This window comes from Rhinolophus ferrumequinum, chromosome 12, assembly GCF_004115265.2.
Source record: "Rhinolophus ferrumequinum isolate MPI-CBG mRhiFer1 chromosome 12, mRhiFer1_v1.p, whole genome shotgun sequence".
NCBI lineage: Eukaryota > Metazoa > Chordata > Mammalia > Chiroptera > Rhinolophidae > Rhinolophus > Rhinolophus ferrumequinum.
Window position 1 is genome coordinate 78,955,126 of NC_046295.1, and position 26,495 is coordinate 78,981,620.

General features: G+C 43.6%; 1 protein-coding gene across 3 annotated transcripts in view; it reads left to right on the forward strand.

Annotated features, from left to right (window-relative positions):
* The window catches only part of ABL1 (ABL proto-oncogene 1, non-receptor tyrosine kinase), a 118,301-nt gene that overhangs the window by 65,335 nt on the left and 26,471 nt on the right, over positions 1 to 26,495 (forward strand). Inside the window, exons 1-3 of one of the 3 annotated variants that reach the window (XM_033122468.1) lie at positions 9,749 to 10,011; positions 23,733 to 23,906; positions 24,750 to 25,045. In XM_033122468.1, the coding sequence (XP_032978359.1) occupies positions 9,933 to 10,011; positions 23,733 to 23,906; positions 24,750 to 25,045 (549 nt within the window). In that variant the 5' untranslated portion in view covers positions 9,749 to 9,932. Of the gene's footprint in view, positions 1 to 9,748; positions 10,012 to 23,732; positions 23,907 to 24,749; positions 25,046 to 26,495 lie in introns of those variants that run through there. The other 2 variants (XM_033122466.1, XM_033122467.1) reach the window with 2 other exon arrangements.

Sequence of the window (26,495 nt, forward strand, 5' to 3'; positions counted from 1 at the left end):
CACCAGCACCAGAGACTAGAAAGGAGGACAGTTAGTAATAATGATCCTTGTGTTGTGAGCGGGACATTGGGCTGTGTGTTTCACAGGGATTATTTAAGCCATTTTCTAAAGGTTACAGAACTTTTTCAAATGCTTGCTCTCCAATGAATAGTTTTCAATAGATAAAGAAAAGGAACAGTTGATTTGGGGAATTCTTGGATTGTGAGGTAGAGCTGGTTGATCCTTTAATATTATCACCATTAAGACTAAATGCTTGTTATAACATATGCAGAATACAGCGATTTAAACAAGCTAGGTGTTTATTTCTCTCTCCTGTAACAGGCTGACATTAGCCGTTCTGGATGTGTATGGGGGAGGCACAGGGACAAACTGACCCCCTGTCTTGTTACTCTTTAAAATGTGGGTTCTACCTCAGGATCCAGATGGCCTCTCTGGCCATCCTGACACCTTGCAGGTAGTGGGAAGTAAAAAAGGAGAGGGAGCCCATTCCTTTCAAGAATTGGAGCCAGACGTCGCATGTATCATTTTTACTCACATGCCATTGGTTAAAACTTAGTCATGTGCTAATGCCCATGTATAAGAGAGACTGGGAAATGTGGTCTTTATTCTGCGGCAGAGTCCATCTAAAACTTAGGGGTTATGGTCTAAAACTTAAGGGTTGAAGGCGAAAGAAGAGAATAGATGTTGGGGGCCATGGTTGGCTTTGGGGGTTCCTGTGACTAGTCTGTGTGGGATTCCCATTCATTTTTTGTTAAAGAAAGTCTAGTTGATAAACAGTTGTTGGCCTGAACCATATTTAGGAGTTACTCTTACTGTTGTTTTTAGAGTTACACCAGCACGTTCTTCATGGCGAAGCAGCCATAAATATAAACCATTAGTGCTTAGGGAATGTGAAAATAACTTAGTGACTATACTGAATATACATCTTACATGCCAGCTGGTAGGAATGGTGGCACACAGGAGGACAGCTTCTGCCAGGTCGACTTTTGAAAGCGGAACTCTTGGTTTCGTAGTTTTCTTTTCAAGTGTCTGCTTTCCTCCCGATGTCACCACAGTACCACTTAATGTGCAGTTTCTCCAATAACTGTAGCTGTCCTTGTCTGGTTGATAGTTCTGGATTCATATGCCAGATCTGTCGCTTTAGGAAGAAGAGCAGTGAGTGCCGTTTCATTAAAGATGCCATTGCTTCTCTAAGGACAGCAGTCATTTTTAACAAGTGTAGGGAAGAAACCTTCTGGATGCATTTGTCCTTTGTGTATGTTTAAAACTTTGACAACAAAATTAATTGGTACTGAATGATCTGAAGAGCCAAACATTAACTCTCCTTGAGTGCTTCATGTCTAGGTTTTCAGGCCAGGGTGAGAATTACCAAGAAATGCGCTTTCCCTTTCCCGGGTGTAGCTCTGGGTTGCTGAGAGATTCTGAAGTACCAGGGGATCCCGTACTTTTACAGCCCATTTCAGCTGCCCCAGAGATAAGTTGGATAAACATGGGCTCCTCCACGTACCTCCTAATCCCTGCTGGGTCTCCCGCTGTGGGGAGGTTCAGACAACTTGTTTTCTTTCCCTTCTAGCCCTTCTCTCCACACTCCCCTCCAGCTGCCTTCTTCCCCCACCCCCAGAGTAACGTGATCTCCTAGGCCTGGTCTGCTGCTTTCGCAGATTCTTTTAGTCTTAGAGAAAGAGAGGAAAAAAAATTAACCACTGGTTTTCCAGTTCAAAGTTAACAAAACTGTGAAGGCCAAAAACAGTGCCAGTGTTTGAAAATAAAAGGAGCATTGCTTGTAAATAAGCGATGCCTGAGCTTTTACCAATCTTTTCTACGTAAGTGCTCTTAAATTTACCCTCTCAGAAAGATCACAGTTTGAGGCCTTCAGGTTTATTGCAACTTGCTATTTTTGATTTGTTTGTTTTGTAGATCTTAATCTTTATGCAATATTCAGATTAAAAGCAAACAAACGACTTTTTGTGATTTTTAAAATAAAATTCTGTGGCATTTATTCCAAAAGCTAACCAAAGTAAAGGGACAAAGAATTCATGAAAACGTACAAAACTTCTTTAAGTTGAATTCAATCACTTAGAGATTAATAAGAATATCCTAAACTATTTTTTGCTTAATAATATATCTGTTTATAACTTAACTTTAAGTTTAAGTTAAGTGACTGGATTTAAGAATTCAGGGTTTGGTTGTTTCTTCACCACCAGTGATATTAAGATTTGAGACCTGTAGTTTGCAACAAATCTTAAATGGGTTTTCAGCCTGGTGTCCTAAAACTGGTCTTAATTATGGGTACCTAGCAGGTGTCATACCAAGAGAGTTTGGAAATCTGGGTTCCTCTCCTGGCTCTGCCACTGACCTGCTGGGAATGGAGATAAACGGGGTCTGCCTGTGCCTCAGCTGTCGCATGTGCAAAATGGGCAACATACATTTCGATTAAGATGATGAAAGATTGCAGACCCCTTTTATCTCCATTCCCTTCCCAAACCCCACTGAAATTACAGGTAAAAGATTTTTAAAAAAGTGAAAATACATAAGGACAAAAAGAACCCAAAAGGATAAGTGGCTAAGAGAGGTGAACACATTTTTGGAAGATGGCAGCCCAAAGCATGGTAATAGACTCAGCAGAATTGAGGAAGCTGCAGCCTACCCTCTTCTGAGAGAGCCCTGGATTAGAAGTGAGCCAGTTTGCTTGTAAGAACCTGAGGGGAAAAATCAGAAATTAGAGGCATTAGGACCACAAAAAGCAGGGGGTGGTGAGGCCTGCAATTGACATCAAAGGGATCAATTTAAAGTCTGTAAAAGGAGTGTTTAGACTTTTCACACCCTTCCCAGCCCTGTACAGCCAGATGCCCACCTCTCTTTCCCACCTACCTGAGACTAGAGGTATTATATTGAGAAATCGCCCTATAAAGTCTCTGGACTTAGGGACATTACCCCCAGCAGGGGTGCTGATAAGCCACTGGGCTGAAAATAGGGTGGGCTAGAGCAGATTTTTTTTTAAAAAAAGGCTGCATGCTGAATAGTGACATTCTCAGCCTTCACCCAATACCTGTTAGCCAGGGCTCTAACAGAGAGGAGTTGGAAAGATTCTTTTTTGGGGGAAAAAGAAAACCAAAATTTAATGGCCCTAGAGAAAAGCCCATTTGGGGATTCTCTTGATGAAAAGGGCAGCTCACCACCTCCCATCATTGAAGTCCACCAGTTGTCGTGCCTCTTCCATGCTTGCTTTGTGGTTCCTTACTCATATATGACATAATGAATGGACAGCCACATTTCTCTAAACATTAGAGAAAAGTCTCTAACATAATAGAGAAAGGGTAAAACAAATTCACTGAAAAAAAGAACTTGGTGGAAAATTAAGACAATGTAGGAAACAGAAGAATTCAGAACTTTGCTATCCTCAGAGAGATTGCAAATCTCAAACAACAGTATGTTGTTAAAAACAATAACAATCAGAATAAGAATGAGCCCTTCAATACTGAAAACATTATAGCCAAAATTTAAAATTCACTTGGAAAATAGCCTGTCTCAGAAAGCAGAATATAAAGACAAAGGCATGGACAGTAAGAGAGAACAGGTAAGAAAATTAGAAGCTCAGTCCCAAGGCTTGAGTAATTATCTGGTAGGAATTCCAGAAAGAGAGAACAGAAAGAAAGTGGAGGAGAATTTAGGAGACAATAATTATTAGGAAAAATTTCAGAGCTTAGTGAAGTGTTTTCTAGAGCTAAATGACTTAAATCTTTGAATTGGATTGGCTCCCTGAGTGCCCAGCATAATACTATTAATATATGAAGAAAGACTCATTTCAAGACATACTGTGAAATTTCAGTACCAAGAATATTAGAAGATCCTAAAAGCTTCCAAAGAGAAAAGCAGGTCATCAAAAGATTAGGAATCACGTAGAACTGCATTTCTAAATACTGGAAACTAGAAGGTAGTGAAGAAATGCCTTCAAAATTAATTGGGGAAAATTATTTTCAACATAGAATTCTATACCCAGCCAAACTGTTAGAGTAGAATAGAAGAAAGTCATTTTTTAGATGCATCTACTCCCAACCCCCAGGAAGCTACTGGACAATGAAATCCAGCAAAATGAGGGTATAAGGCAATAAATAAAACTGAGAATATTTTAAGTGTTTTAGTATTTGGAAAAAATACCATTAAGTGTTTGACAGATCTTTTAAATATTTGGAGTGAAAATAGTAATAGGTATACAGAAGACTAATCAAATGAAAACAATCGAGACAATTAATATCTGCAGGATAAACAAAGTTATGTAATAAAGGAAACGTTCATAGTATATTATTGGTAGTACAGGGAAGACTATTTATATCATGGTAATGTAAACTCTATTGATTTAACCAAAATTGTGATTTTACTGTTTTGGGAGGTTGGGGATGGTGATAGTCTAATAATACTGCAGTAAGTTAATATATAATATGAAAAGCTGATGAATCCAGAAACCCAATATGAGGATATTAGTTAGAAATCTGAAGGAAGCTGCCTCTGGGGAAACAGACTGGGGGACGGAGTAAGGGGCTGCTGTTTTTATTACAAGACTTTTGGTATGACTTGATTTTTAACCATGTGTATACGTTACTTTGATTGTTAATAAAAAATAATACAAAAGGGCCTACAAATAATATTAGTTTCCTCTTGGAGAAAAATTATTGTTTAATAGTTCTATTTGACTTATTAATTATAAAAATAGAACAGTCTTACCACAATAAGATTTTCTAGAAAGTGGATTTACTCTGAGGCAGTTCAGTGAGAACTGTAGCCCTGGGAATAGCAAGGGGACTAACAAATAATCAGTGTCATCTGAAAGACAGTCCTACGTGTGGCCTGCACTTAGGCCATGCCCTGGGCCTGAAATTGGCTCCCATTAAAGATGTGGGGTGAGGAGCGTGTGTTTTGCCACAAAGCGTGGTTGTGAAACTTTGGCTTTAGGGTGAAAAGTCGGGCTCTGTGACGTTTCAATCTTAGTTGCTACTCTTATCCCATAGCTAGTGTTTCTTTCCCTTAGTAAAATGAATTGATTTCCTGTCCCTTGGAAAACCTCCAGACTGCTTTCACTCCCTCAGACTGTTTTTCTCTGAATCATTTTCACATATCACATTTGTTAATTTTAGCTTTTGATTCAGTCCCGGTAAGACTTAGGCAGGAACACAGGCAGACTGTCACCTGATGTAGTAAGAGTCCTCTTTTGGAAATAACAATAGCTACTGTTTATCGAGCACCCTTCATACATTATTTCTAATCTTCATAACCCTGTGAGATAGCTTCTCTTACGACCCCCCCCCCAATTTTACAGATGAGAAAACTGAGGCTCAGAGAAGTAAAGTGACTTGCCCAACCCACCACAGTGAATGGCAAATCTGAGACTCAGAACTGGGCTGCGTGACGTCATAGCTTATTCAACCTCTGCTGCTCTGCCTTCCCCTGGTCCCTGGTTTGCCCAGTCCAGAGTCACCAAGCCTTTGCGACACTTGACCTTGTAAGTCGTGCTAGCTCTGAAACCGTGTAAGACGTGAAGAGATGCCTGTGTGTCCTTATCCAATAGTGGCAAACATGGGTGTGATGCATGTGATCATCCAAACTGCATTCGCTTTCAGCTGGACACACAGGGGACCCAGGGAGCTGGAGGACCCTGCAGGCTCTCCGAGCAGTGCGCAGAATCAGAGGAAGTGGGCTTTTGGGCATGTGCATGTGCATTGTCCTTTTCTTCTAAAGTTACTGGCTGGGCTAGAAGCAGTGCAGGGGTCGGTCAGATCGGGGATCATCTGGTCCTGGGGGGTCTCAGACCAGGCCCCACACATTCACCTACCTGCCTTCCCCTCGCACCCCGCCCTGCTGCTCCCAGGCTGAGCTTCAGCATCCTACCTCCTTCCTCCTTCCCTCCACCTACTTCTGTGGTGGGCCCCCTCCCCCACCTTTTTAACATAGGACTGAACTCCAAACTTTAAAAAAAAAATTCAATCTTTATCCTAAAATCTTCAGGGAAGAGTCCCCTTTTGGTAACTTGTTCTAGAGTTCTATTAGGTTGGTGCAAAAGTAATTGCAGTTTTTGCAATAATTTTTAACCTTTTAACCTCTATTACTTTTGCACCAACCTAAATTCAAAAATTGCTTTCAAGTGAATACATTTTGGAAATAGCTATTCCTGTTTGTCCTATTCCCAGTGAAAAAAGAAGCAGCTCCTCCCTTTTCCAAAACAGTGGTTTTCAAACCTAAGTAAGCACACAGATCATCTGGGGAACTTGTTAATAAGATACAGTCCATTCCACATATTCTGCTTCCAGAGGTCTGGAATGCAGAGCAAGAAGTCTGCATTTTAAGCAAGCACCACAGGTGATTCAAAATAGGTTGTTCCTGGGCCACACTTTTAGAAACAGCTCAGGTCACATTAATTGAGGACCTTTATTCTTTCTTTCTTAATATTCTATTGTATACATATATATATATTTTTTTTTTTTAAGTAGGGAATATTGGGAAACTGTTTTTCCAGGACCCATCAGCTTCATGTCAAGTCGTTTTTCAATCTACTTGTGGGGGGCGCAGCTCACTGGCCCCATGTGGGACTTGAACCAGCGATCTTGGTGTTATGAGCACCACACTCTAACCACTGAACCAACCGGCTGCCCGATATATTTTAAAATATTCTTAAATAGTTCTAATTCCCAGAATTGTTTTAAGACATATTTTTCCAACAGTTACAATTTTTCATCTCATATTATTCACCTTTCATTTAAATTGCAAATGATGTGCCATTTTGGAAAGTTCAAGGACTTGGCCCTACTGCTAGCTACGTGAACTTGGACAGGAATACTTAATCTTCCCTCCCCCCTCACCCCAGTTTCCTTACCTGTGAAATGGAATTAAACTACACAACATTCAAAGGATTGTTGTGAGGCTTGTGTCTGGCACCTATTAGGTGCACAATAAAAGTCTATTCCTTTCCCAAACTGAATGGGGCTTGACAAACAAGTTACACACTGCAGTCTTTTTCTTTCCTTTCTTTTCTTTTTTAAGTTAATGCTTTTGAGGCTTCATAAAGTCGTGTAGAGGAAATCCTTCTTGGGCCTTTCTTCCTTCTAGTAAGAAGATTGAGGCTTTCCTTTCTTTGCTTGAAACAGAATTCCTTTTTTATCTTGCAAGTGAGTTTCAAAAGCATCAAAACTGGATCTGGAAAGAACAGGCCAGGTCTGGTAGTGTGCATTTGGGGATATCTTCAATATTTGTTGCTGCTAATTCGGAGTGTTTTGCCAGACCTGTTGATGCATGGTTTTATAGCTATCGTTTAAAAGATTTGGACGCAGTTTATAAAAGAGGATAAGGTCATTTTAGACCCAAGAGCAGAATATCAGTAATAATCATTAGCTTTTTTTTTTAATCATTAACTCTTTAAAATAAACGTACATCCCAATGTAAAGTACAGTACATGCAAACAAATATCTGGGCCCATATTAACTGATAGTATTCAAGGATTTGGTTAGAATTGAAGACAAGCCTATTAATGTATAATTCTTGGCATTAAGTTGCTAATTTGAATATAGCCCTGCTGACTTGTTCATGTTGCCCTGAACCTTTCATCCTGCAAGTGTAAACCCAAAAATAACATCCAAAAGGTGCCACCAGTACAAAGCAGGGGCAGGTAGACACAGGGGCCCACCACAGACTTTAAATGGGAAATGCCGTATAGTGCCAGACTTTATTATGGTCTGGTCCAAAGCCAGAACTTTCCAAAATGGCACCTAAACAGATATTGTATTTTTCAGCTTGTTTGTACCGGTGGCACCCTTTTGAATGTTATTTTTGGCTTTACACTTGGAGGTTGAAAGGCTCAAGGCAACGTGAACAAGTCAGCAGTCATTACCTGTAGGCTGTCTAGGGGACCACAGTGTCTCCGGGATCTAGACACCATCCTGTCACTGCACTTGTCACCTGGAGATCCTGCGTCTCCAGGTGACGGGACCTGTGGACTTCCCTGACTGCCCTCGCAGGTGCTCCTGAGGCGACCTGGTACCACAGTACTTACTGGAGGTCCACTCACGTGCAGGGAAAACACATTTGGTATATTGATCAGAATTTGGCAGGGCACTGCTGGAAAGTTAATGACACCCTCGCTGAGAACCCCTGTGATATACACTAGTCACATCCAGTCCAATCTTGAATTTTTATGTGTTATTTTTGGCAGACCTAAATGAAGATCTTCTTACTTAGCTATTCCTGGGTACACTGAAGATACTCATGTTTTTGTCGTTACTGGTTAGGCCGGAAAGTAAAACAAATGAGTCCCGCTTTGTCTCCTGGGCTGATGACCGTAGCCAGGATGTCTTCAGCAAGTCTTCCTTTGAAACCTCAGTTGACAACCTTAGTTATTTAACCAAAGATACAGATACCAAAGCTTTAATCTACTTGTAATTTATTCTTGGCTGCACGTGTGTAACCAGTCCACTGGTCAGGAGCTCGATTCTTGGATCCAGGCAAACCTGGGTTGAGTCCAGCTTTGCCTGTTTCCAGCTGTAGGATCTTTGGCAAGGTGCTTCTCTGAGCTTCAGGTTTTCACCTGGAGAATCAGAAAAGTCTGTGTTGCTTACAGGATCACTGGGCAAACGCAGTGCGGTAATGGACGGCCCGTGCTTCTCACAAGTCTGACACACGGTGAGGTCTCAGAACACGTCAGCTCTTATTATTCACGTGCTCTAAGATGTAGACTTAGGGCTTCTTTTGCCTGTTGCAGTTTAGTTATCTGACAGTGTTATTACATTTCTTTTCCTGTTGTTATTGACATTTATCTGATTGTCATTAAATGATTTGGTATGATTGGGGTTCCTGTTGTTTCCCGCTGATCTGGATTCCTGGTCTTGTGCCAAGTAACACATTCTTGCGATGGCTATTTTGTAATGGGCTATGATCCCGTCGTTATCAGTGCTAACCAGTTCTCAAAAGGTTTGAGCCCAACACAGGAACGAAATGGGTTTTAAACAATGGTGCCCCATGACACTTGCCAAACAAGGAAAAAAGTTCTCTCTTGAAGGAAATGAGGCAAAGAAGGGATGTGGGCTTTGCCTCTGACGAGTTCTCATTGGTGGAGACTCCATTCCCTTTACATACAATCAGAAGTTATGTTTGAATGTGAACTGGCAGAGCTCTTTTTTCCAACCGCCTCCTAGCCTCAGTGTAGGATTTGACAAATGTGTCACATACTTGTGTAGCTGTCATGTGGGTTCCAGCTGTCTGATTATTCATTCCTTAGACGCCCATTGAGTTAGCCTTAATCATAGTAAGCTCACTTAATGTAAATGAAGCCAATATTGGTCATTCCAGAGGAATCTGCATTATTCACCAGCGTTCTGGGGACCTAGGCTTTGCCAGGGGGCCGCATACGGTGCAACTGGGCCCTCAGCGGTGCAGGTTGGGGGCGGCTCAGGCAACCGAAGGGACGAAGGGACGCCTGAGGTTTCCGAAGCGGTGCGAGCACCTGCGCTCTCGGCAGCCGACAGCCGGCGTCTTTCTTGGGGTGTTAGGACCGCACTTCTCAACGCTGAGAACCACTAAGTGCTGTGCTTACAAGAAAACCTCCTGTTGCCTTAGAAGTTGGCCCCAGATGGGTTTGGGACCGCGGTAACGGTCGGCCGCCGGCCTGGGCCTTGCGAACGCCGGGAGGGGGTCCGGGCGCGGCGCGGAGGGGGTTAAGGCGGTGGGGGCGGGCCTCGCGGGCCGCGGCTCGGGGCCCTTTGTTAAGAGGCGCGTCCGGAGCCGAGGCGGAGACGCGGCCGCGGCCCTGGGCGGACGCGCGGGGCGGCGGGGAGGCCGCATGGCGGGGCCGCGGGGGCCCGGGAGGGCGCGCGGGGCCAGCGGGGCGAGCCGGGCCTGAGCCGCGGGCGGAGGAGAGGGGGCGCCGTCCCCCACGCCGCTGGCACGCGAAAATGTTGGAGATCTGCTTGAAGTTGGTGGGCTGCAAATCGAAGAAGGGGCTGTCGTCGTCCTCCAGCTGCTACCTGGAAGGTAAGCGCCGCGGCGGCGCCGGGGGTGGGTCGGGGCGGCCGCGCGGCCCCCGGCCGGGCCTTCCTAGGCCTCGCCCGCCCGCGCGCGCGCGCTCCCTCCGCGCCCTCCCCGTCCCTCTCCTTTCCTCTCCCTCTCCCCTCCCTCCCCCTTCCTCTCCCTCTCCCTCTTCTTCTTTCTCTTCCTTTCTCTCGGCCGCCCCTGGACGCTGCGGGCGGGTGCGGGGCTCTGGAGCCCGCGCACTAACCCCCGGAGGGCCCAGCGGCGGGGCTCTGCCGGAGAAAGTCTGAGAAAGCAAACTCTGCAGGCCTGAGCGGCCTGTGAGAGCCCACGGGGGGGAATGTCCTCCGCTAATCGGGAATTACGTGTCAAAAAGGTCGACCGTGTTCTTGAAACATGATCTTCATTAAGTATCCTGTACAAAGGGAACGCGGCTCTACCATTTATGGGTACAGAAATTCAAGGGATCTTGCCGTCCCCCGTCCCCACCCCACCCTCAGCGTACCTACAGACCAGGAAGAGAGCTTAGACATTTGCTCTCTTTTCGGGGGAGAAAAGAGAAATTACCCCAGATTTTAAGAAGGCTTTTGAATGAGTACAGAGTGGTGGGGGTGGGGGCAGCTCATGTTAGGTTTCTTCAATAAAGCTCAGAGCATTTCACTCTTTTCTTCTTTCCATCCTACTTTCTTTTTTTCTTATCTAATCCCGTTTCCCCCTTTCCTGTTATTTGTCTTCCATTTTCTTTCCTAGTAAGGTGACAGCTGAAATTTCAAGATCTGAAATTGATGTGATTGGGGCCTGGTCATCCCAGGCCATTGCTTTCAGCAGGGAAGGCTAATTGTAACTAAGAGATGTAATCATGCTTGCATTTCTCCATCGTTTTCATTAGGACTTAAAGTAGGAATAGAAATGTAAAGCTCATTTTAGAGCAAGGATTTCTGCTATAGTGCCATGAAGTTGTAATATTTCTCTTTTTAAAACGAAGGAGAAATAAACAGGCTGCATTAATTGTCTAAACTACTTTTCTTTCCAACTTTTTGAGTTGAGGGCTGCCTGGAGTCCCACGTGCAGCTGGAACACCAGTGTTACTGGTGAAACCTGTTTGTCCTCCTTGCCACCACGTGTGGACATGAGTCCCTTTCCCTCTCTGGGATTGGGGGGTCTCAGAGAAGTCTCATCAGAAGGAGTGGGCATTTGGAGGGAGGAGTTGGCTTATCTGACCCCTAGAAGTTGGCATCTGAGCAGCCAAAATCTTCTTCAGTTAATACGTGGCTCGTTTTCCAAGTTGCTCAGAATTCTGCACACATTCTCACTTACATCTGTAACGAGTTACTGTTAGGCTTTATCATCTCCATTTTGCAGATGGGTGCGAAGGCCAGTAGATGAATGGACTTTTGTAACTGCAGAGCTGGAGGAAAGTATAGGTTTCCTCCGATGTCCCCAAGCTGTGACGTTATTCTGTTTTCCTGGGGGGAAGATTGAGTGCCTGCCTGTCTGGTTTAATTATTGTTTTTTGGGGGAAATTTTAAAGTGTCTTACTTCTCAAGTCTCGAAAAAATAAAATTCTAGTACAGCTGACGGCCTTGGGTTACAGCTTCATCTAGGAAGGTATCACTGCAGGAATTCTTTATTACTGAGTTTTCCTTATTTTGTTGTTGTATTTAATTGGAGAAAATCAATGAAATTATTGTTTTGTAGTTCAGAGAATTGAACAAACCTCTGATCGTTTCTTAAAGAGTGAATGTGCTGTTAGTCTCTTAGGAAAAACAGTTGCCAACATCTGGCTAAGTAATCCAGCCTTTCGGTTTCTACTGACATCCTAGCTCAATCAATCAGTGTTTATTGACACCCACTGGGGCCCAGTCATTACAGGTCATGGAGAGAATTAAATATGGTCAAGTTTTCCATTCTATCGAAAGTTCAGCTATTAATGCAACTATGACCATGCGGCTACCTGCTACTCAGGCCTGGTTGTCAAAGCAATTATTAAATGCTTACTGTGTGCCACACACTGTTTCAGCATTCTGTGATTTCATTTGCTTACTTCTCAGGATGGCCCTGTGGTTTCCATTTTATAGATGAGGAAACTTGTCTGAGGTAACAGTTAGCAAGTGATGGTGCTGGGATTTGAACCCCTGCTGTCTGGCTCCAAAGGGCCACGTCATAGCCACTCTATATATGCTCTGTGGACCAGGACTGTTTTATCTCTTTTAGAACTCATTAAAATGGTATCTTCAGAAACACTAATGCCTGAAATGAGGGTAGTCTTTCTTTCTCTTCTGGAAACCTAATACTGGTAAAAATGACTACCTTTAGCTGTAGAATTAATTTTTTTTTAAATATATATTCAAATAGCTGTACATGATAAAATTCTAAAAGGGTATTTAGTGAAAAGTCTCCTGTCTAGTTTCCCTCCCCAGAGACAGTTAGGGGTTTCTTGTGAGTCCTTCTAGAAATATTTTATGCATATATAAGCATTTGTAGCATTTGAATTTTGGGCTTCAACTTTGTGAAAATGTATATTTATAGCAGTATCTATTCCCCATGACCACATTTAGCTTTACAATCTTCGGTCTACTCCACACTCTGAATTTTCCGATTATTTCTTTCCCCTAGAAATGTGAAAGGAAACATGAAGCTTAGCCATTTAAATTCATTTATTTCCACTTTACTTTTGTTTGCTCATATGTTTGTATTTGCCTACATTGTACATGAATATTGTACATGGGCTTGTAAGTTCTGTACTGTGGAATCAAAAACTAATGTCTGTGAAGTGAACTCTTCTTGAACTTTCAAATTTTATTTTAAGGGCCCCTTTTAAACGCTTCTTTTCAGCAGTTAACTTTCTGGTGACTACTTCATGCGGTACCAGCCACACAGATACCCTTTAAGAACTTGCGCTTTGGAGAAGCTTGCGCTCTCTTTCTCAGTAATCTCTTCTGAGGTCATCAAATAGTTCTCCTGTTTAGTGACCAAGAAAATCGGAGGCTTTTTCTGTAGCCTAGTAGAAAGCCCATCAGTCCTTCCCATGTGGCAGTGTTGGCATTGTTGGGTATTTATGATGTGACAGGCCTCGGAGGGCAGCCTCAGTTCTTGTACCAGCCGTGAGGCGTTCGGAGAAGAGGAGGAAGGAAAAGGAACTCCGTTCACTTTGGTTGGAGTACTTCTGAATTTAGAGTCAAGAGATCCTGCTTTTGGTCTGACTTCGCTCAGCTTTTCTGTTCCCTTACGTGTGAGACAGAACAGGCAGCCTCTGGCCAGCCCACCATAGCGGACTTTTTTGAGGATTTATGAGATGATGCAAATGAAAGTTTTGAAATGAATCAAGTGCTAAATGTGTGTATCTATACCGACACGGGGTTCCTTTGAGACGTCCTTAAGTCCAGAGAGTTTTATGGCGAGGGTATTGCTACAGTGCCATTCTCATGTTAGGCACACAGCTCTGGAGCAGGCCAGTCTGGACCCAGGTGCCATCCATGCTGCCCACTGACCGGGCACATTGCTGGCTCTCTGAGCCTCCGTGTTCGCCTTTCTCAAATTAGGCTCACAGGTAGTCCCTGCCTTGTTGAGTGGGGAGAGTCACAGGAGAGATTTCATTTAAATTGTGTAGCACAGAGCAAGATGTTAGCTGTTGTTATTTTAAATAAACATTTGGCAGTCTAAAATGTTGGCATTGCCCATTTCTCTGTGGCTGAAGTAATGATGTAGAATTGAGCTGAACCCACCCCTATTTTTTGTTGTTAACAAAATAATTTGTTTCCAAGTTTGTTTTGGTGTATATAATTAATATTTCCTGTGTTTGGTTTTAAGGAGACGTATCTTCCCTTCTTCTGACCCTCTCTTATTCCCATGGTGACTATTTCAATTGTGGAAGGAAAAAAAAATCCCATAGTTGGCATCTTCTTTTCTCCAGAGGCAGGATTCCCACAGCTCCAAACATGTAAAAATTGAAAATTTCATACTGCTTATTACTTTGCTGTAAAAACAAGATGTAATTTTGCCAGTATAATCACTGATCTGAAATAGAAACAGGAAAAATTATTGATGGATAAGTCTTTAAGATATATAACAATATTGTACAACATGAGTATAGTTAATAGTACTGTATTGTATATTTGAAAGTTACAAAGAGAGTAGATCTTAAAGGTTCTCCTCACAAGAAAAAAATTGTAACTACGTGTGGTGATGGATGTTAACTTACTGTGGTATTCATTTTGCATTATATACATATATCAAATTAGTTTGTTGTATACCATAAACTTATACAGTGTTATATGTCAATTATATCTCAATAAAACTGGGGGAAAATATATAATGAGAACCAAAGATCAAATGGGACCTTGGAAGAATTTAACTTTTTCTCTGTAATGATGGGTCATAATTGAACACAACGTTTTATAAAATTCTTAAGTTAGCTTTTTTTTTTTTAACTTTTTTTAATGGAAAATGTTAAACCCGTAACAAAAACAAACAGCATAATGAACTCCCTTGTACTCATCACCCAGCTTTAATAATTATCAGCTATGGCCAATCTTGTTTTCCTGCCTAGTGAAGTTACAGTTCCAAAGCCATTTGGAAGAACAGCTTTGCTACTTACTGACTTTTGGGAGCCTCACTTTGTCCTCAGATGATGAGAGTTGTTCTCCAAAGTTTGTTTTCAAATCCTTCGTTCTTAATCCACGCCATCAGGACTTTGTTATAGTCTCTGTGTTGGGAGGTGGTGAAAGGGAGGACAGACAGACAGATGAGGGAGACAAACAGGTGGGATTAGAGGGAGGAAAGGGAGATGGAGCCAAAGGGGGAGATACAGACAGACTGGGAGACAGAGACAAAAAGACATGAGACAGGAAAGGGAAAGCAAGATGAGAGGGAAGGCAGACAGGGACAGGAGAGAAAGAAAAAGAGCAAGGACAGGCAGAGAGGAGTGCAGGAGGACAGGCAGCTGACGGGTGGGTAAGTGGAGGCAGAGGCAGAGGCAGAGGCGGAACTTCAGCTCTCTGCTTCCATTTCCTGCCGTCAAAGGCAGGATGGTAGCGCCCGGTAATGGGTTGTGGGAATTTAGTGCAGATCAAGTACATAGCACGGGGCTGGCGCTCAGTAAGGGATCAATAAATATTAGCTATTATCCTGTCACATTGAGTTGCATAAACGTTCACCTCATTACTCTTAAATTCTCTTTAGAGACCTAATCCTTATCGATTTTACCAGTCCTCACGTGTAGCTAATAGCATTGCACATTGAGTACCTCAAAATGGAATCTAAAGGCAGGCCAGGAATAGAATTAGCCGTTGCCTTCTGGAGCCAAAATACCTTCTCTTGGTCATTTCAGTTACTCAAGTTAGCCATAGAAATAATACCAGCTAAAGAGACATCCTGGGGAAATTGCCTGCCATTGGGTTGCCCCTTTACTCCAGTGACGGGTCTAAACTGACCCAGGAGTCCTTGATGACGCTTTAAAGGAGAACAGGATATGTGAAACGCATGCTTTCAAACCATCCTGGGCCTGGCAGGCAGAGGGGAAGGCTTTCGTCTGTTGCAAATGGCCTGTGACAGAAGAAAAATGCTTTTCTGGTTAGCACGCTCACTGTGGAGTTTGACTCTGGGCCGTGCAGGGACTCACGATACCTTTTCTCCCCCACAGACAGAAAGTGTAGGGAGGCGTGGAGCTCTCACCATGCTGCCTGCCTGTCAGGCGGCGAACAAATCCTGTTTCTTTTGAAAGCGCAGAGAAATGTACTTCTATATTACACCTTGTTTTAAGGATCTTGGCCGTGGTTTGCATTCCATTAAAAAAATGTTAGCATTTCCTAGACCTTCATAAAGGTTTTCCCGGTTGCGTTTGCTTTTCATCTTTCCTATCTGTCATTTCTGCCGTTCTCAGCTAGCAGATAATTGAGGTGCAGTCTTGAGTCATGACTTACGTTTTCCATTGTTGCTGAAGACAGACAAATGCAAGGTTTCTCCGTAGAAGTTCATTTTAGTGAACATGGGGCCGTGCTGTATGGCCTGCATCGCACGGGGCAGGTGCTGAAGACGGATTCGAACCTTGGTCTCTGCCCCTAAGGCGCTTACCTCATCGTGGAAACGAGAAGAAGAGAAGTAATTGCCTGTAGGGCCCTAGTGCCAGGTACCACACCTGACACTCATGCACTGCATGCAGGGTGCCTTTGGCCCTCCGGCAGCCCGACACTGAGGCTCAGAAACGATCACCTTCCAGACGAGGTGGGCTCGGATCTGAACAAGGCTCGTGCACCCCGGACTCCAGGCTTATGGTACTGCAGGGGAGCGTGAACAGATTCCCTACTACGTGTCGCAGGGCGGTCGTACAAACAGACACTAAGTACCCAGAGGAGGGTAGGGGGGTAGTCAGTTGGGGGAGGCAGTGGGGAGGAGGAAGGACCAGTCAGAGGTGTACTGAGGGGGTAGCGAGGTCAGGAGGATGGCGGATGGCGTCCGGGGACAGTAAATGGCCCGTGCCAATTACAGGTGAGACTGCAGCGGTGTTTGCACGGGGGCAACTGTAAGGCATTTGGGGGGCTGGAGTGAAAAGGGGGGGCCCTGGGAGAAGACGGTCCCAGCCCAGACCCTGCAGGGCCTCGTGTGTCTGCTTCAGGAGCTCGGACTTCTGAAGTGGCGGCCCTAGTAACAACCCCAAGCAGTTTCTGAGGGTCTGTTACACGCTGGGAGCACTGTCTCCCATGTTATCTGCAGACTGCCGACTGCCCTGCAAGGCGCGCGTTGCCGTAGGTGCCACTGCTAGTAAGGAGAACTGATGATTGACAGGCAGGGCCCCCTCCCAAGCTTCCTCTTCTGCCTCTTAGCCGGCAGCCACCTAGATGGGATTTTAACAAGAGAGTGACTTGGTCAGGTTTGCATTTTAGAAAGACCCCTCTGCTGCCTGGATGGAGGTGGAATGAAGGAGGGCAAGTTCAGGCGGGGAAGCAGTCCAGGGTGTGGGGGGGCGTGGAAAGGACAGGACTGAGCGGAGAGATTTACCAGGAAAAGTGCCCAGGCGTGGGTGTGACAATGGGACGGGGAGAGAGGAGGCGTGAATGACAGGTGTTCAGAGGAGCTCAAAGATGGTGGGGTCTCATTTTATGTGGGTCTTTTTACTCCATTTTCAATCGTTGTAGGCTGCTTTGCAAGCTTAGTAGGTGATATAAAATTCCTTTTACTTTTTTGCGTTTTGGTAGAGGGAGGGGAACAGGATCTGTGTATCTTCAGAAAGGTTAATATTTGGACTGCTGATAGGTTCAGAGGTTAGGGTGGAGAATTTCGTTTTCTAAAATTGACTGTCTAGGAACATTGTAATGTAAAAAGATTCCGGGGGAAGTATTTTAAACCTTGGGCTAATGTGAATGACTTCTTTTTTTTTAACCTTTTTTTTTAAAGGAGGTTTCTCTTGAAACCTATTTAACCTACTGCCTGTCATCTAATAAACTTGCAGTATTTAAAAAAGAAAATGTCAAGATTTGGACTTCTCACTGATTTATAGTAGCCTCCTTTCTAGGCCTCTCCCCATGAGATTCCTGGGTGGTACTGAACCATGAACCAGTCCTGTAGCACAGGAGTCGGTGGGGTCCGGGACAGAAGTCACGGGTCTGTGTTCCTGGGATAGGGAAATACTAAAACTTCATTTCGCTAACCGCTAACTGAAAGTTGGTATTTCATTTTTTAAAGAACGTAGGTAACAGCCACAGTAATCTTAGCAGTACTTCGTCACCAGGAGAAATCAGATATTTTCATATGTAGCGGTTTTGAGTATTCCTTACATACCCTCATCCCTACTTTGAAACGACAGCAGTTACCACTGGATCTTGTTCCATACATAATCTGTTAATAAGACAGCATGTACCGAATGCATTAAAGCAGCCCCGTATCGCAGAGTTTTAAAAATGTGCTGAGGACTGTGTCAGGGCAGCTGTTTTCCTTTGCAATCCTTCGTATTTATGCATTTACAGCCTTTATTCTGAGGAGTCCCCAGGCATCACCAGAGGGTCCACGGCCCAGCACAGATGAAGACCCCCTTCCTTAGTGGCCCTGGTGGGTCAGGTGGGCCTTGGGTCCCTGTGAGTCCTGCTTGCCTGCTGGGCCCGGTCTTGTTCAGGGGGGTGGGTCTCCTTCCTGGTCCCACTGAGCTGGCCCCTCGTAACTCCTGACCTTTGCTGTTCTTATAAATCAACCCACAGGGCTGTGCTCGTCTTCGATTTGACTTTTGCTTTGAGGCCACGTAAATGTTCATTGACTGGTTCTCCCACGAGGAACAGGGGCCATGTCATGATTCCTTGCGTCGTTACCACCTTGCCCTACCCCTGCTCCCCAGAAGCTCACACAGTGTTTTGGGGTGCTGGGAAAATGTTGTTCAGAGTGTGGAGTTAACGCTGAGGCTGTATTTAGCTAAGCTTGTTTTTTAAATCATTTGAGCTGCTCCGGTGAGGGTGTAAATTACAAAATAAAGGACCATGTAGAATGTATATAAAATGACTTTCATCAAGTTCAAATTGTGGGAAATAATACTTTTTCTCTAAGCTCACATTATAAAATGTTGTATGAGACGGTTACAAACTGACTTGAGAAGAGTCTGAGCATGATCTCATCAGTTGGAACAGAGTAGGAAATAAAACACGAAGCCGTCCCTCTTTTTTGAAGGGTCTGTTTTATAGATGTTTAAATCACAGATTCCTTGAACTGGAGGATAACAGTGAAGGGCCCACAAAGGAAATAAGACCAAACCAACATGGGCTTAAATAACTGAATGTGAGCAAAAGGGCAGCTGTATCACGTCTGGCGCCCGTGCCCTCTCGCCTCCCCCACCCAGAAATGGTGGGCATCAGATGCCCACAGTGTGGCCAGTCAGGACTGAAGAGGGCGCTTCAGAGGGAACCGGAACCTTGGGCACAGTGTGGGCTGGAAGGTGGGAAGCTTCCCAGGGGTGTTTTTCCCGGAGGTGAGTCTCCTCTCCCTCCGGGAGGTGAAGAGCCGCCAGCCCCTGGAGTTCCTGAGCGCTTTCCTTCTCTTCCTGTTGCCGGTGGCGGGTGCAGCCTCAGCAGCCGCCGCTGGAAGTCTAGACCAGATAGACCGGATCTGAGAATCTTCTGTAAACATTTTTGATCAGTGACTCACAACTTTAAGAAAGGATTATTTTGTATAACACGATCTTTAAGTTGTACTTTAAAGACCCACGCCATTTTCTTAGAATACTGTCCAAATAAGTTAATCACACACGGGCCCAGTGAATTTTGTGGCATTTTCAAACAGTTTGATGTTCTCATAGGTGGAGCCATAGCTTTTTAGAGGCTGGGAGGTGTTTTTGTAGCTGTCTCCATTCTTGGTGCTTTACTGGCTAATGAATGACTTCCTGAGTTTTGTTGGGAATGTTCGTTAATGGGATGGTGAAATAACAGTAGGGTTTTAAATGGGACGAGAGGCACTTTTGAATATACAAATCTTAAATATATTTAAAATATGACTCAGAAAAGATGCTGCAGAAAATGTTCACTAAACACACACACACACACACGAATAATAGCAGATGCTAAGATTCCTTTCCCAAGACTTAACAATAGCCAAAAGATCCATTGGAGGAACAGAGGAGGGGAGCTATTTGGGGCATCTTTTATTAATGAATGAAGCCTTTGGGCTTCTTTGGGGGTCTGACTTCCTGACAGTGGGAGTGGCAAAACGTTCACGTGTTAAGCAAGGACGATTTAAGTATATTCTGCACCGTTGGCCTTGGGAGCTGCGATCATTTTTAAGGTTGACGAGCATAGCTCGCTATGAAATGAAGCAAGGAACTTGGCATTTATACATTGTGAGTCAATTTTGACATCAGCCTGGATTGGGAATTCACTGGAAGGGTTTGGGGTTGGACTGTGGCTACACTCAGTGTCTCGATCCAGAGGCATGCATGAGCAATACTTCCCTTTGGGCTTTGGCCATTAATTTGTGGAATGGAGCAAGAACTAGAGAGGAAAACTGAGAGACTGCCTTGGATTTCCTGCCGTCCTGTTGAATCAAAAAGCGGTGGGAGGCCCTTCCCTTCCTGACAGAGGCCTCGTCCCTTCCCATGAAGTTCCCAGCATCTGTCTCCATGGTAGGGACAGTCCCTCTTTAACCCACACGCTAAATCCAGGGTCACCCCTGGGCTAGGATTTGCGCTCTGCCTATTCCAGGTGTTTTCCAGGCCACTTCCCCTGATTATGTAACGTTGATCAAATCCAGATGCTGCAGAACGTTTGATAGAAGAGGTCAAATGGCATTTGAGAAGAAAAGCATTTCTGTATTCATGACTTTGGTTTAATTTCCTGTGTGGGCCTGGTCTGCCAAAGTCGTATGCTCACGGCCACAAGGTTGGGACACTAGAGGGAAACACGCAAATGCCTTTCCAGGACAACTGAGAAGAGTCCCTTCTCCCCCAGTGAACTTTTTCATGTTAGGTTATCACTTATATAAGCGTCAGCTAGCTCCTATTTATAACAGATTTTCTATTTTTGTACTTGTTTTCTGATAATGAGAATAGTCCACATTCATTGCAAGAAATATGCCAAAATAGAGAAAAGAAAAATACAAATGTTTGTCATCCCACCGCCTTGAGTTCACTACTTTTAATGGGATTATTAACACACTTACTGTTCACATTTTGGTGTAGTTCCTTCTGGACTTTTTTCAATTTTTATAAAATTGGGAATTGTTAGTATATTCCCAAGCCTTTAGATTTTTTTTCCAAAAATACTTTGAATGGATTTATGAATGTATTTTATTTTATGGATAGGACCACAAACTAACTTGTATTGATCCATATTTTGTACTTTTCTGTGCTGTTATTTGAAAATCAGCATATTTGAATCATTGTGTGGATCCCTTGGGATAAATTCCTAGAGGAATATCAAAAGTTATGGAATTTTTAAAGAACTCTGTTCATATTCCCAGTTGCCCTCCTAAAATGTTACAGCAGTTTCTACACCAACTACTAGCATTGTATGAGCGTCCATTTCATCGAAGTCTTACACGGTTAGCCTCAAGAAAATATACCTGCCAGTTTGATGAAGAATTTGCATTTCTTTGATTACTAGCCGGTTAACACGCTTTCCATGTTCAATGGTAATTTAAATTTTCTGTGAATTGCTTGTTCATGGTTTTGGTCCATTGTTCCATAGTGGAGGGATTTGTCTTTTTTCTTGTGATATACAAGAGTTCTTTCATGTCAAGAATCCTTTGCCTAATAATTTTACTCACTATAACACAACAGCGCAGCTCTTTTGACTTGCTTGCACTAAACTGACCTGCTGAATTGACCTGTGCTGCGCTTCCTTCATAAAACATACGTGGTTCATGCCACAGCACACGGACAGGGCCTCCCCTCCCCCACTGCCCGAATCACAGCCACATCAAGAGCCAGTTGTGTTTCTTTCCACATCTGTTTATTTCAGATATATTTGTTTTAATTGGTTAACGTGAAATCCAAATGTGAAAAGAGAATTGTTTCTAGGAAAATGAAAATGAATGCTTTAGACAGACTCAAGAAAGGCAGGTAACTTTAAAAATTGCTGACGGAGCAGGCATTAGTGAGGCAACTAGAGACGATGAAAGGAATTGTACTGGATTACGTAGCAAATGGCTCTGAACTCTCCCTCCACCTGCAGGAAACTGAGCCGGAAGTGACAAGATGCAGTGCAGGTAGGACGTACAGAAGAAGACCCCAACTCTCACTGCATACCCACACTCAAAAGGACAGCCCTGGACAGGCGGGGCTGGGGGGACACATAGTTTAATAAAAACATGATAATTCCCCATCTTAACCATCTTTCTTTGGTTAATCAATTCCTGATCACGATGGCGCTAGACATACTTTCAGAGCCAGTGTCAGTACTCACAGAGCAGACCTAACACATCTCTAAGTCCTTTCCACATTCTAGGTAATAGTAGTGTTACCGGACCCTTACTGACTTATCTTTGCCCCCATGACTCATAAGATGAAATTACCAAGCATCGTAATGACATAGTTTGGGATTTACTCTTTGAGAAAAACAATTCCTGAAGGTTTACTCCAGTCAATACTACAAAAACTAGAATGGAAAGACCTTCATTATTTATGTTCTGGTTTATTCCAAAGAGATATACATATTTTTTAATTATTGGGGAATATTGGGGCACAGTGCGTTTTTCCAGGATGTCAAGTTGCTGTTTTTTTCAGTCTAGTGGTGGTGGTCACAGCCCACTGGCCGGTGTGGGAATCGAACCAGCAACCCGGTTGCTAAGAGCCCACGCTCTAACCAACTGAGCCATCCGGCCACCCCCAGAGAGATATTTTAAAGAAGATCTATTTCTGAAAGTTCTCCAGTCATGTTTCGGGAAGTTTAGCTTAGTCCCACAGATGTCTCAGGTGCCTCCAGTGGGTGGTTTTTCAGTGAATACTACAGAACTAGGCCCATCCCTGAAATGGGTGTTATTGCCCAAGAAAAGATGTTTGGGTGTCCTCTAAATCCATAAAGAGAGAAAATTAAAACAGTTTTGTTTTGTTACCATTTGGGTTTGGCTTAAGCATGTGGTAGATCCTTCCATTCTTTTCAAATTAGAATTTTCCCTCCCCCCCCCTTTTAAAAGTTTGATTTCTTATTGTAGTTTCCTTAAGTGAGTATTCAGATTTCACCCCATAATAGCCTACAACTGTTAAGATCTACTTGGAGTAGATTTGCTGGTTTCAAAGAACCCTTGTGCATATTTGTCGTTATCACAGGGAAATTCTAGCGAGTTTGAGCGTAATTCAAGAAAAAAGAAAGAGAAGAAGAAATTTCAGGGGAAAATAATGAACTGTATGACCCTGTAGTGTGAGCAATAGTTAGTCACACATTCCTTACGTGTTTAATATTCCTAAAGAGATGTTGATTAGTTTTCAACTTTTAGAATCTACCTATGTGCAAAACATGGAAGACGGTATTATTACAGCATAAAAGGAGCATATAAATTTTCCCCAGTAAAAGAAAATGTAAAGAAAGCCATATTTGAGAATGAGCGTAGAGTGAGGGAAGCTGGAAGCAAGGGTAGGCTGTTAAAATCCTTATGAAATAAATAGTTGAGAGATACGGTCTCTAGCTGGTGGAACAAGAAATAGAGGTGTAGGTCTGTTACTGAAAATACAAAGGTAACCAGTAGAGGATGGCACAGGCGAGATGGGAGAGGTGGAGCCGGGTTATAGTGATCCAGCTTATGTTTAGAGCGATGGAAGTGACCCCCAAAAAGTAGCCGTCGTCTCTGGGTGTAGAGAAGCGTGGGATAGAAAATGTTTGCCTTTCATTATAAGCCCTTCTGTACTATTTGATTTTCAAATTGTGTGCATATATTAACTTTAATACATTAAAAAATGTTTTAAAGGAAGAAACTTATCCTCCGTATTGTAACATAAGCAGTGGCAGACGAATGAGGATGGCTGTTTCCATTTCTAACTGAATTCATTTTGAATTAGTGAATTTAAAAAGCTTAAATTATTTGAGAACAGCAGTTACCACCTTGGAATGAAAGTACTTAGTGTTTTTCACAAGATTTGGAAGAGTCCATTTTTTTTAACCACTTTTTTACTAATACATAGTACATGCAGATGTTAAGAAACAAAATAAATTAGGAATATATAATGTTGGAAGTATTACCCTTTTTTGTTCCTGAGAATACAATTAATTTTTCCCCCAATTCTTCTTTCTGTTTCTTCGCTTTCTCTCTTTCTCTTCCAGAAGCCCTCCAAAGGCCAGTAGCATCTGACTTCGAGCCCCAAGGTCTGAGCGAAGCAGCTCGCTGGAACTCCAAGGAAAACCTTCTCGCTGGTCCCAGTGAAAATGACCCCAACCTTTTCGTTGCACTGTATGACTTTGTGGCCAGTGGGGATAACACTCTCAGCATAACTAAAGGTAAAAGGGCTGTGGGCAGCTGCAGGAGGCAGGAGGCAGGGGGCACTGTGGCTTGACTGTCCATCCCTCTGGTGTCTGAAAGAGCAGATTTAAAGTTGGGGATGCAGAGATATCCCCCCCCCAAAAACAGCATCTTTGTAAGAGAGTCATTTTTCTTTGAGAAGAGTCCTTAGCATAGACAGAGCTTTCCTTATGTTATACTGCAAAAGACACATGGACCAAACACTGAAAACTTTTTTTTATTGGTGAAGGGGAATGGGACTTAATTGGGGAACAGTGTGTACTTCCAGGACATTTTCCAAGTCAAGTTGTCCTTTCAGTCTTAGTTGTGGAGGGCACTGTTCAGCCCCAGGTCCAGTTGCCGTTGTTAGTTGCAGGGGGTGGAGCCCAGCACCCCTTGCGGGAGTTGAACCAGCAAGCTTGTGGTTGAGAGCCCACTGGCCCATGTGGGCTCTGGAACCGGCAGCCTTCAATGTTAGGAGCACAGAGCTCCAACCGCCTGAGCCACTGGGCCGGCCCACCCCCCCTTTTTTTTTTTTAAGAAAAAGTATTTTTTTCTCTCAAAAGCTTCCTTATATTAGGAACAGAGCACTTGAGTAAACAAACATAATAGATTTATAAAAACTACTTGGCTACATATTTGTCTGTGTATTCAATAAAAGCAGGAAGCTTCATATAAAATGTACTCTTACACACTTACAAATGCATATATTTTTGTGGACTTGTTAAAATGCAGTAGGTATTTAGGAATTTGTAGATTTTGAGGAATCATACAAGAATAAGGGAGAATGAATGAATTAGCCTTTGAAGCTGATGTGTCTGATTTGGTTCTTTTCCTCTCAGGTGAAAAGCTCCGGGTCTTAGGCTACAATCACAATGGCGAATGGTGTGAAGCCCAAACCAAAAATGGCCAAGGGTGGGTTCCCAGCAACTACATCACGCCCGTCAACAGCCTGGAGAAACATTCCTGGTACCACGGGCCCGTGTCCCGCAATGCTGCCGAGTACCTGCTGAGCAGTGGGATCAACGGCAGCTTCCTGGTGCGGGAGAGTGAGAGCAGCCCCGGGCAGAGGTCCATCTCGCTGAGATACGAAGGGAGGGTGTACCACTACAGGATCAACACAGCTTCGGACGGCAAGGTGGGCGGGGCGGGGCGCCGGGGGCGGGGCCTGAGTCTTGGGCCAGAACTCAGAGATCCCTCTGCTGGGTGGATAATGTTTTTACGACAATACTCGAGAAGTGGTTGGCAGACACTTTCATGTAAACAGCAGGCGTCATTCATTAGCCTCATCGATGATCCCCTGTGGAGGACTGATCATGTGACATTACAAGTCCACGGGCTGGGCTGGTTCTCTGGTTGTCCTGCTGGACGTTTGTTGTTAACAGTTTCATAAGATAGGTGGAATATCTGTTGGGTTTTTCGTTACGTTCCTTTTTTAAAAATCTATTATGTGAGTAATTTATCCTCCATGAATAAAATTCAGACAACAGAAGGATATTTTTAAAGTGAAAAGACACCTTACTAGTGCCTCCCCAAAATAAGTCTGATATGTGGCCTTCTTCCTGTGGATAAAATCGTGTGTGTGTGTGTGTGTGTGTGTGTATGTACAGTTTTTAAACAAAAATGAGATCACGTGATAACCCATAGATTTCCACACCCAGACTGTAGTTTTGTAAAGGAGTTGAAATACATGGTTTTGTGACCTTCATATAAATGCCTATAAGAGTCCATGAAGTGGAGGAGGGAGGAGTGTGCTTTTACTGAGGTCCTGTGTGCTGGGGCAGTTTTCAGTCTTCATCTCGTTGAAACCTCACCTCAGTGAGTCTTCAGCACAGACATTGCTGCAGTCTGCATGTTTGCATTAAGGAAAGGATGGAGGCTGAGGGGTGAAATTTCTTGCTGAAGGTCACGTAGTGAGTCATTGATGGAACTAGGCTGTGACCCCACCGTCTGCCCTATTGCACCACGCTGTCACTGAGGGTGTAGCCAGATGGATTGTCGGTGTGGCTCCAGATGGTGTATATATTTTTTAGTAATATGTAATGTATGCACACGGTTTTTAAAAAAATCAATTACAGTGAAAGGTAATTTCGTTTCTAGTTTAGTTCCCTGCCCAGAAGCAATCACTGTAACCACCTTCTTCCAGAGTAACACGGTGTTATATACACGGTGTATATACTGTGTTTCCCTGAAAATAAGACCTAACCGGACAGTAAGCCCTAGCATGATTTTTCAGGATGACGTCCCCTGAACATAAGCCCTAACGTGTCTTTTGGAGCAAGAATTAATATAAGACCCAGTTTTATTTTCGGGGAGACACGGCATGTTTACATTTAAAACACCCACAAATGATGCATACTGCACACTGTTCTGCATCCTGCTTTTCCCACCTGATAATATATTTGGGAGATTGTTTCATGGCAGCACATTTCGAGCTGCCTCATTCTTATTAATGTCTGCATAGCACGGATGGCCCATCATTTATTTAAGCAGTTCCCTGCTGGTCGACGTTTCGGTTGTTTCCAATCTTACACTATTATAAATAACATTGTTATGAGGTAGCTTTCAAACCTTCAGAAAAAAATCTC